Raw genomic sequence first — 12,251 nt, 5'->3', positions numbered from 1 at the left:
CTGGTTCTCCCAGCGTGAGGGGGAAGTCAGGAAGAACTGCAGGAGCTGCTGGCTGCTGCCGCTCAGAATTCACAGCGTGCTGTTCAGGCTGTTAAAGGAACATCATTCTGATCCTGCAGCAGGCTGGAAGGTAGAGTAATGATGCCATTAGCCAATGAGCAGACCAGTAAATGGGGCACCTTGAATATTTCTGTCCAGAGTGGGGAGGAGCTTAGAAAACATAGGTGAGTGGGGCTTAGAGCAGGCTATTCTAGAAGGTTTTGAGAGCAGAGGGAAGCAGGTCTTGGAGTCTGGGTAAGAAAGTGGGAAATTGATTAGCACACAGAACTCCAAGCCAGATCTCAGAGGTACTTCCCAGGCCCTCTGTGCCCGTCCAGCGCCAGAGGATGGAGAAACTCCAGGTTGGCATCTGGTATTGACGGCTGTCCACGGGGTCCTGGGAGCGCCACTTGCGGTCTTCACCTTGTCAGTGCCTGAAGCACATTATCTTTTGGTTTGAGGGGAGTGGAGCGAACCACACTCCTAACTAAACTCCATTCCCTGTAATCATCTCCCTAACCTCCCAACTTCCCCAACAATTGAGCTCGTCTCCAATTAACTGGAGTTACACAGTGGAACCCGACAGCTGTGACTTGGGCTGTTTCCTTTCTTCAACCCTCACTTGGATCTACAAATCCCCCATAGCTTGGGAAGGGCCCAGGCAAGTCGCCTGAGACTGAGACCCCCGCCTGGAAGACCACAACAGGCCTGTGGGAGGATCCCTGGACTGAGGCAGGAGACCTTCAGGCCAGTTACTTCTCTGAGGGGCCTGGTCTCCTCTGTCAAAAGGGTAAGAACAGAGGATTCCCAGACCCCACCCTCACCAGAGTAGGAGCCAAAGGGCTTCCCTCTGAGAACAGCAGGGAGACCCCAGGGTCTTAGGAGAGGAAGGAGGACTGGTGAATTTCCATGGGGCAGGAGTCTTTCCTCTCTCCAGTCCAGTCCCCTCAACCCCAGTGGGGGCCTTCTCTGGCAAAGACCCTGATGCTGGGAAAGATTTGAGGCAAAAGGAAAAGGGGGCCGCAGAGGATTAGATGGTTGGATATCATCACCAACTCAAAGGACATGAATTTGACCTAACTCTGGGAGATGCCACCATCTCCCAGAGGACAGAGGAACCTGGCGTGCTGCAGTCCGTGGGGTTGCAAAGAGTCGGACATGACTTAGCCACTGAACAACAGCTCCTCTCAAATCCACTTTAAAGATGTCTAGTTCAGGCCTTTACAGAAATATGTAGTATCTCACCCCTCTAGTCATGTGATGTTTCAGACCTCTAGTTTCTCATCCTCTTTAAACCTATTTGACAGATTTTGGATTTTGCTTTTAAAAAGTGGCCTCCAAGAACAAAATGCTTCTGTAAACAGGACAACCCTCGCCCCCAAGCTCCATGGGTACAATTTGCCCAAACCCTCGTTATTTGAAGATCTTTGTATACAAATAATTCCTTAATGATTCAGCATTTCAGGACTAGATGGCTTTAAAGATTGTCCAAAAGATGACATTCCACTGCTTCCCAACAGGTGCTCGGAGGGTCAGATTTTCTGTCTGTGGCATGTTCCAGTTGTCACAGGGTGAGGACGGCGGGGGGCGGGGGGGGGATAAGATTGACAAGGTGGGAGCTTTTAGTTAAGGAATTCCACTGTTAGCCAGCTGATACTTCCTGTGACAAGTGGACATTTTTTTCCTGACAGGTGCTCTGGCCTATAAAGCAGGCATACCCTAGAATCAGCTTAGGAATAATTGCCTTCTCTTAGAAAAGCAGGACAGCACTAAGAAAAGCAGGGAGCTCTGCTTTCTAGTTTTAGATGGTTGGGATTTTTTCTTTCTGTACAAGCTCACAAGAGGCTGGTTAGAAAATGAGCTTTTAGAGCAGGTCCACTTCTCCTCCTCCTCACTTCTCCACAACGTAAAACAGAGGGTAAGGGACATCACCAGCTTGGAGAACCCCGCCTGGTCTCTGAAACCTTTGATGCCGACAGTAACACACTGTTTAAAAAGGAAATAAGCAGTTACTGGACAAAGGGACACCTACACCTGCAAGGACAAAATGGGTATGTGTATATACGCGAGTCAAGAGACCCTTGGGTTCAGACAAGACTATCAAATAGCTGAGTATTTAGCCAATTAATATTGAGCCTTTCGCCTGCACTACAGAATACATATTAGACAAAACTTACAGCACAGCAGGACAGAGACCCTGTCCAAACATGTTGCTCCTTATTTCCTCAGCACAAGCTGAGACGGTGAAAGCACTGGCAGATGCAGGTGACAAGCTGTTACTGCCTTCCCTTTCATCCTTGCTCCTGAGGTGAGTCTAAGAAGCTTAGGTTCACAAAAGGGATCTAAGCAAGAAACGCTGTCTCCCGCACCTACCCACACTTATCTGACCTTCACCCCAGGTTCTAGGAGCAATTTCTGGAGAGGCTGGGTTAAGAACAACCATCAGTTCTGGTTTCTCACATCCCTTTCAAAGGAAGAATGCCCCAGGTAGCTCGGCTTCTTCCTCAGTCAGTGCTGGCGCTGGGGGCAGAGAGCCACGGGGGCAGCTGTCCAGCCACAGGAAGGAATTCGCCGCAGGCCTGTGTGCCGGGGCTGAGCCCTCCCCCCTCTGCAAACACCGGAGCACAGGGATATTCTGGGCTCTCTCTGTGTCAGGCTCCTGACGTGCACTATATGTAGCTGCAGATCCCAATCAATCTCAACATTTCTTAACTGTTGGAACGCCTTTCTCAACACTGTAATTTACCCTCAGAAGAATTGGGAGCACACACCCTCGCCTTCCCAATGCCATGTTCTACTAACTGCCGCCCCCTCCCACACCTCACCAAGCTACCTATGTAGAGAAGGAAGGAACCCTCCTCCAGAGGCCGCAACAGAAGGCCATAGTACATAAGCCATTGACAAGAACTTTTATTTATTTTTAATGACATTAAACACAACTGCTACAAGGGGAAAAACATGATACACAGGAGGCACCAAACTTCAGTTTCATAATTGATCCTGACAACAACCAAAGTAAATTGGGGTCAAATTAGATGGAAAACTATAGGTTATTTCAGGCTCTTTTAGTTACAAGTAAACTATGTAAACAGCACAAGTCTACTCAGCAGTGTTAAGACCCCTGTGGTGAGAATGTCATCACAGATAAAGAAAGCTCGGTAGGCAGTTCAATGCACAGAGCCCTTACTCAAATAAAACAATACGGCAAGAATTCTACATGAAAATTAGACTTAAGAGGCCAACACCAAATATGAGATACGTAAGCGCTTTTAAAAACAAATTCAAACTCCAGATTCTACCCACTACCATCTTTAAGGCGAACATGCCTGATAATGAGTTTTCTTTGGCTTTGTTTTTCTTCTTAAAGAATACCATGTTAACCGCTAGGGAACAGTTTTCTCCTCCCCCAGTCCAACAGATTTAATTAAGCTGCTAAAGCTTTGGAAAAACAGAATTATTTGAGCAAAGAGGAAATGTGATTGTCACATTTTCCAGATAACCCGTCACTCATTAGATTTGGCAAAGGCGGTGCTCCCGTGACACGTCAGTCTTAAACCTTCCTGCACCAAGGAGGTAAGAGCATGAGACTTCAGGCTTCTGCCCGAGCAAACGGCCGTCCCTTTACTCCTCGGTGATCTGTGGGGAGCAAGACAACTACAATGCTGGATATTCCAGCAATACTTAGTTCTAATTGTGCTATAGTTTCAAAGTTGGATGTTTGTCTGTCCCACTCCATCAAGCTGATTTACGCAAACTTGGAGAAGTGACTGACGTTGTAAATGCCAACTGAAATAACAGATTTTGACTCTTGCCTTTGAACAGAACTTCTCCTTTGCATTTTGGCCCCAGACTCAACCAAATTTCCAAGGAAAAGAGATACCTTGACTGGACAGAAATGGTAAACACTTAGGGACATCCATCTAAATTTACTGGTAACAATGACCAAGTTTCTCCAAGTCAGTTTCTAAAGCAGATGTTTATGTTAGGTTACTTGCAGACAAAGATGGGGCTGATGGAACAAAATCTGACAGGCAGTGAGCCCAGTATCACAGGCTGTGCTACAGCAACTAGGTACAACCTTCACTGAGAGTGAACAAGAGCACAAATGCCAGACTGTAAAATCTCCCAAGAGATGTCTAGAGCCGTCTGTAAAGAGAATAACAAACTCCAAAGACATCCATTAAGGTAGTTGCACAAAGCTCATCAACTTGGCTTAAGAGTACTAATCCTTAAGATCAGGTAATGCTTTGTGCACAGGCTTCATCAAAACTATTTTAAATCCACTTTAGCAGTTTTGTAAAACTGTACATCCTCTGACCAAGTGAGGAGGTGGAAACATCTGGATCAAAAGGCACCTCTTATCAACTAATAATGGAGACAAAGGACAGCTTCTCAAAAGTCTCTTCTATAGGATGGAGGCTCACTAACTAACTCGCCAACTCATACTCAAAGCTGGGTTCAGCAGATGAGACTGAAGACCAACTCACACCTCTCAACAGCACTGTCTTCTGGCCTGTCCTAGAGTCAAGACTCTCGGTGGGCAGCTCTTCAGTAAAGAGTGCAATGAGGCTGTTCTTAAGCGGCATCTCTATGTCCAAAAGGATATAGGAATATGCCAGTAGAGCCCTAAGATCACTGGGGAAACAAGGAAGGAAGGAAAATCCTTGAAGAAAGACAGAGAAGGCAATCAGTCACAAGACCACAAATCAACAGAGGTTGTTAGTCACCAGTCTTCTGTTAAGAGTTAAGATATGTAAGACTTGTAAACACGACTGTGCAAAATAAATTTAATGAAGAATGGAAAAAAAAAAAGCCAAAAAAATAAAGGCAGCTAGTAGGTACAAAAAGAAGAGAAGATTTACACTTTTAATTTGTCCTTTCAACTACTTCAGATGTCCTGAATTACTAACTTTAAAATACTGACGGGTATTCAGAGATTCACATAAAAAAAGTAAGAAGGGTTGTTAAAAGTGACTTGTATCCATTTATAAGTCATCAGCAATAATTAAAACTGGTTTGCAGCCTGATAAAGAATCTCTTCCTTCAAGAGATTAAAGAATGATTTCTTTTGGGCACCAGAAGTAGACTTCGCCTCTGCAGAGAGGTGGCTCTTTGCTTGAGCCGGGATATTCTGACTTAATGCTGGCTTTCAGGAGGCAGCCACCTTTAATTTAAATTAAAAAATTAAAACTATGTCAACTCAACACTGCTTAAATGCATACACACACACAGAAACGAAGGACCCTATACAAAAAATTTCAAGTCAGCAATATGCATTTCCAAAAGGTGACAAGTTCTTTAAATAAAAATATTGTGAAAAATAAAATTCGAAATCTACAATGCATGGAACAGCAGAAGATGAGATGCTGCTCTGGACAGGACCCTGGATAGGGTCCTTCACTGCTGATGGGAGGAGACAAGTGGACCGTATGGGAAATCTGGTAGACGCTGGAACCGATGGTGGCTTCGCTTATTCTGGTCAACCCACTGGGTCAGACTATATCTTTGCAGATTTCTCTGTCGGAACCGGGCGTAGTTTCTATCAGGAGAGGGGGAAAATAAAAAGAGGACAGATGAGGGTTTTGGCCAGAATGGCTATTTATACACAAAAAAAGGCCAAGACAACTATTTAAAGAATATTGTTATTTTACAAAATTGGATATTCATTTTATATTTTGATTCTCACAATTTTAGAAATTTTGTATTATTTTCCTGATATGAAAGTCATTCTGTAAGTGCTATTTCCCTCCAATTTCCAAAGCCACCTAATTCCCATGCAATTTCTCAAACACCTAGGATCCTGTATTTGGTATTATGGTAATATGGTCCATATACATGAATGTTCTAAGAAAAACCAGTGTGTAGCGTATAGTAATGTTTAAGTGGGAAAAAACCATTTTCTTCCTCTGGAAACATTCAAGACAGGATTTGTATTTCATTGCTTGCATCAGATCCATACCTCCAACAGGACCTCACTGTCTGACACAGCTCAAGGTTGCTCAGGACACAGCAGTTAAAATTAGAATAAAATTCCCAGAGAAGGTAAGGTATCACATGAGTATCACACTGCAAGTTAAGAGGCTGAACAGACTCAAAAGACTGAGAGCCTTCTTTAGTCGTGTACTGGGCTGGGGCTTGGAGCAGGACCCTCTGAGTTAATTTCATCGCCTTCTCAACTCAGCTGTTCCTAATAGACACCTGGGAAGTTTGTTTTGTTTTTTTTTTTTTCAAGATACAGATTCTTGGCCCCTCTCTCCACCTTTAGACTTAATAACTTAAGAGTCCCTTGAGTCAAGCCCTGGACATCTGTATTTTTAGGTATTTCCATAGGTAATTACGTGGAAGAGCCAAAGTTGAAAGTAATTTTAGTAGCACTTGGCATTTATCTAGCCCTATATGCAAATACCAGAGAAGGCAATGGCACCCCACTCCAGTACTCTTGCCTGGAGAATCCCAGGGATGGGGGAGCCTGGTGGGCGGCCGTCTATGGGGTTGCACAGAATCGGACATGACTGAAACGATTTAGCAGCAGCATATGCAAATACTTGCTGAATTCTTTAAACATGTCACCTCATTTAATCCTAATGACAATCTTACCAGCAAAGTTACTCTAATTTAAACTCCTTGTACAGGTTTAGGAAACTGAGCCTCAGATAAAATAACTTCCCCAAGGTCATATAGTAGAGTAAGTAGAAGAGCCTAGATTTGAATTCACATCTGACTGCAGAATTTAATAACTATTACACGACACTGCTGTTCTGAGCACTGCTGTCATTCTGGTTACTATGGAGGAAATGCTGAGTGTAAAGGCCCTGATGTGGGAGCACATCTGATATACTTGAAAAATAGCAGGGAAGCCAGTGTGACCAGAGCAGAGTTGAGCAAGGTGAACAGTAGAGGAGAGGATGTTGATGAGCTAACCAAGCCAGGTTAGACCATGCATATAGGCACTTGCAGGGGATCAGGGAGATGGGAAGCCACTGGAAAATTCTGAGCAAAGAGGTTCTGACTTATGTTTATGGCTGACAATCTCTTTGGCTGCTCAAGTTAAGAACACTATACAGGCAAGGGCAGAAGTAGTAAGACCATTTACGAGACTTGCAACAATCCAAGTGAAAATGATTGAGAAATGGTCAAGTTCTGGATAATATTATACATAAGAGCTTATAGGATCTGCTGATGCACTGACTATGGAGTAAGGACTTACAGGTGACTCCAAGGTTTCTGAGTAATTGGATAAAGTAACTGAATAGAACTGTAAAACAACAATGCATCAAGAAGCCAGAGGATTTTAAGACTAGAAAGGCCCTTTGAGCTCAATTAGTCCAATATCTTATTTTACTGTTGAAAGGACCAGAGAAATGAAATAATTTGACCACAATCATGTAGCTAGTTAAAAAGTGCAAAGCTAGTATCAAAACCCAAGTTTCCTGAATTGTAGTCCAATTCTTATTCCATTATACTATATCACTTCCTTTCTACCTCTATAGTTCAACAACAATTACAGCCCCAAAGCCCCACCACATTTCTCCTGCAGCAGAATTCTACCCTTTTCTCGCTTCTTCTAAATACCCACTCACCTCCTGGTGAGGTCTGAAGGATGCTGCCATTTCTGGTTGTGCATGTGATGAACTTGATCCATCAAGGCACACAGCTCCCCCAAGGTACCTGTGACACAGAGAGATCAGTGGTTAGGAAGCAGCTCAGTGAACTACCATGTCAGACTAGGTCAAAATATGTGCTTTCAGGAAAAGAGAAAATAGGCACTGGTTCTAAAACTATTTATGATTATCACAAGCACAAAAACCGCAAGCCAGAGAGGAAACCTTGCTCTTGGATGATATGAAGATGATGAAGCAGCAATAATGACAGCCACCATTCATTCATTCAACATTTATTAGCTCCTATAATGTGTGAGAATCTTTACTGGGCCCTAGAATATGGTACAGATGAGACACTGGACCTGTCCAATGATGTTTATACAGGAGACAGGCAATTCCAAAGCTGTGGTAAGTGTAGTGTCAAGAGGAATATGTGATGCTATGTGAGCACAAAGACTGCAGAATGGGGGTTTGAAAAAGTCCCGTCCAGGGCAAGTATCTAAAGGATATATAGAAGTTAATGAGGTAAAGGGGTGGGAGGTAGGAGTGGCCAATAGAAATAGCTAATACAAAGGCCCAGAGACACAAGACAGTGAAACACATTCAAGAAACAAGAGAAGTTGAGAACAGACGGTGGGTGGGGGCTTTCTCCTTAATAAGAAAAATCACTGGAGGCAATTTCTCAAACACCTAGGATCCTGGCAAGATCCTAGGTACTTTATATATTATCTTACTAATTCTGAAAAAAATACCTTGAATGGAGATAAGATTTTATTAACATCATTTTAGAGATGGGAAACTGAGGCTCAGGGAGGTGAACCTGCCTTAAATGATTATTAAACTGGACTCAAAATTAGGTCCTGTTAGGTTCTATGCTTTTGTCACTTTGATAATACTTATTTTGCACTTAAGGGCTTAGACTTAGGCTGAAGCTTACAAAAGCAAAATTTATGGTTAGAGAGAATAAAATAATTCCCCTAGACTAGTGGCTCTCAAATTTTAACATGTATCAAAATCAGCTGCGAATATAAAGCAGGTTGCTGGGCCCCACCCCTAGCTTCTGATTCTGCAGGTTTGGAGTGTGACAGGAGAATTTGCTTTTCTAACAAAGGCCCAAGTGATGTGCTGCTGCTGGTCTGGAAATCACACTTTGAGAACCACTGTCCTAGACAGTGGAAACCTTTCTTCTAGCTAGTTTACGTATTTCTCATTACCTTTCCTACTCTGCTCTCAGAAACCAAGAGCTGTCCAACCAGGCTGCAGATCATCTTTTCAAGTTCTGGTGAAAGATATTTACTCAACTTTTAAGACCAATTTAATTTATTTGAAGCCTCAAAAAGCCCAACTCTGCAGAAAAAGTATATACTTTGGAGTTACGCAGACTTGAGTTAAAATTCCAATCCAGCCATTAACTAGCTCGGTGACCCTGGGCAAATCATTTCACTTACCTATGAAATGTTGACAGTAGTAATATCTCGCTTGAAGTTGAATATTAGGGATATAGTACATAAAAGACCTAGCATATTTCCTGGCACACAGGCAGTGTGAGGTAAGTGGTAGCTATTATTATTGCATTACAGCCTCAGGACTGTTAGTTTGCAAAGACTCTTCCTATGACAGTCAAACACCTATTTATAAGGAAAAATGCCTATTACATGCATCAGTCTACATATAAACTATGACATGTTTTATAACACTCAGCAGAAATTCTCTAACCATAATGAGATGATACTTTTCAGGAAAATTTTAAGGTTCATTACATTAAAAATTTCTATGCAGTTAAAAAGCACAACCAAGGGAAAAAGAAGATAACTGACAAGATGAAAAGTATACCTGAAATGTATTTGCAAGGGTTTACTGTCCTTATTCTATAAAGATCAGTCTCCTCATGAAACAAACAAAAGAGATCAAGGACATGAGTAGGTAATTCACAAATATAATATAGTAATCAAGGTTGTTGTTCAGTTGCGAGATCATGTCCAATGCTTTGTGACCCCATGAACTGCAGCACACCAGGGTTCCCTGTCCTTCACTATCCCAGAGCTTGCTCAAACTCATCCACAAGTAGATGATGCCATCCAACAATCTCCTTTTCCTCATGCCCTCAGTCTCTCCCAACATCAGGGTCTTTTTCTTTTTTTTTAACATCAGGGTCTTTTTCAATCAATAAACATAACAAAAAGATGTTCAATTTCATTAATATGGAAATAAAACATATTAATCTCGAACTTCTTGAGAAGGAAATACAAATCAGAAATGAGTTTTCCCCTTGAGAGGTAGCTTTTGATTAGAAAATCCTTGGCCAATTTGATTTGTTAAGCTAAAATCAAAGTATCTCTACTCAAATTGCCTTTCCTTTATCATACTTTCACATCATCAGCATACCCCTTCTTCTACCCCCCACAAAAAGAACATTTCAATGTTCTTTGGTGAAGAAATCAGGTTTCTAAGAATTTCAAGATACATTTTTTTTCTGACAAAGCATCACCAAAGGAGGGCTGGCAAGATATGAAAAGTCTAGTGTCCAATCTCAAAATGGAACAAGATAATCTTCAAACCATGTCTTTCAGCTCACTCAACTCTTCCACCTAGACTCAACTGTCCTGATGATGGAGATTAAAGATACACTATAAACCTCCAACAAAGAAACTCATTCACTTTAACAGAAGAAAATGGCTGATCGATTAGGCCCAAGTATTCAACTGCTAGCATTTACCATGTTTCAGGCAGTATTCTATTTGCTTTACATATATTAGCTCATTTATTCCTTACAACAATCCTATAAGGTATTTCCTCCAATTTACAGATGAAGAAACTGAGGCACAGAGAGGTAATTCACACAGCTAGTTACAGAGTCCAAGTTCCAACAAAATAATACCGTCACACGATTGAGTTTCCTTAAACATTTTCTAGGATTGACATTTCACTGTGGGGATTACAAGAATTATATATTGCAAAATGTCTTGTATATCCAGTTGGTACCTAACACAGCACTGAATAAACAAAGGCCCAATAATTAGGTCTCAGCTTATGCATCAAGAAATGTTAATTTTTATTAGCACTATGAACTTATTGATGTACCAATATTATTAGTAAGACTTTATTATTAGTAAGACAATGATCTAGAGATAATGGGAACTAATATTTTTCACGTATTTATTATGTGCCAAGCACGTGGCTAACTGCTTTGCATTGTTGTTGTTTGCATTGTTGTTCACTCAGACGTGTCCGACTCTTCACAACCCCATGGACTACAGCTCGCCAAGATTCCCTGTCCTTCATCATCTACCGGAGCTTGCTCAATTCATGTCCATCGAATCGGTGATGCCATCTAACCATCTCATCCTCTGTCATCCCCTTCTCCTGCCTTCAATCTTTCCCAGCATCAGGGTCTTTCCTAATGAGTCAGTTCTTCAAATCAGGTGGCCAAAATATTGGAGCTTCAGCTTTGGCATCAGTCCTTCCAATGAATATTCAGGACTGATTTCCTTTAGGATTGACTGCTTTCATCTCCTTGCAGTTCAAAGGACTCTCAAGAGTCTTCTCCAACACCATGGTTCAAAAGCATCAATTCTTTGGCAATCAGCCTTCTTTATGGTGCATCTCTCACATCCATACGTGGGAAAATGATAGCTTTGATTATACAGACCTCCGTTGGCAAAGTAATGCCTATGCTTTTTAATATGTTGTCTAGGTTTGTCATAGCTTTTCTTCCAAGAAGCAATCATCTTTTAATTTCATGGCTTTGCATATATCCTATCATTTAATCCCAACACCTACATGAGGCAAATACCATAATCTCCATTTTATTCATGAATAAACTGAAACTTAGAAAAGACAGTCATCTGTGCATGCATGCTAAGTCGCTTCATTTGTGTCTGACTCTTTGCAACCCTATAGACTGTAGCCTGCCAAGCTTCTCTGTCCATGGGATTCTCCAGGTAAGAATACTGGAGTGTGTTGCCATTTCTTACTCCAGGAGATCTTCCCAACCCAGGGATTGAACCTGCATCTCCTCCAGCTCCTGTGTTGCAGGTGGATTCTCTTCTGCTGAGCCACTGGGGAAGCCTGATACTCAACTATCATCGAGTAAATGAGAAAGCCAGGATTCAAACCCGTATGGAGCTATTAATCCAAAAACCTTATTTCAGCTCATAGCTTCAATCTCTTCTTCCTACAAATTTAGAGATGCTAACAAGAATGGAAACACTTTACTTTTCTCTTCTGTTCATAGTTTTTAACAGATGGGGTTTCTTGGACCGACAATCAGGACCACAGTTTTATTTTAAGTTGTGGCTAAAAGGTGGTGAAGACTGTTCTTTGTTTTGTGGCTAAGAATGAAATTCATCTAAGAATGAAATTAGGAAGAAAAAACCTCAACATTTCAAACAAGGGATCAGCACCTCACTGAAACCTTAATCAATAAATATGCAGCTGACTGATTTGGGGGAAAATCCAGTCTAGTAACTATCCTTAATAGGTTAAAAGTAAATCAATTGTTATGAAGGAGGAGGAATGATAATGTTGAATGCTTGCTATGCCAATGGCTCTTCTGACAGGTCTTACACATCACCATACTCTGTACTCTGTGACCAAGAACAAAGACTCTCT

At 41.9% G+C, this 12,251-nt stretch overlaps 1 protein-coding gene across 6 annotated transcripts in view; it reads right to left on the bottom strand.

Annotated features, from left to right (window-relative positions):
• Window positions 1–2,934: 2,934 nt before the first annotated feature.
• Window positions 2,935–12,251, bottom strand: part of LOC122698510 (S100P binding protein) — a 34,097-nt gene continuing 24,780 nt past the window's right edge. For all 6 annotated transcript variants that reach the window (XM_043909631.1, XM_043909630.1, XM_043909636.1 and 3 more), the window contains 2 exons: window positions 7,620–7,707; window positions 2,935–5,578 (listed from right to left, as the gene is read on the bottom strand). In XM_043909631.1, coding sequence (XP_043765566.1) covers window positions 5,437–5,578; window positions 7,620–7,707 — 230 coding nt within the window. In that variant the 3' untranslated portion in view covers window positions 2,935–5,436. The remainder of the gene's footprint in view (window positions 5,579–7,619; window positions 7,708–12,251) is intronic.

The sequence above is a fragment of the Cervus elaphus genome, chromosome 8 (assembly GCF_910594005.1).
Source record: "Cervus elaphus chromosome 8, mCerEla1.1, whole genome shotgun sequence".
Lineage (NCBI taxonomy): Eukaryota > Metazoa > Chordata > Mammalia > Artiodactyla > Cervidae > Cervus > Cervus elaphus.
This window is presented reverse-complemented; position numbering and strand designations above follow the sequence as displayed.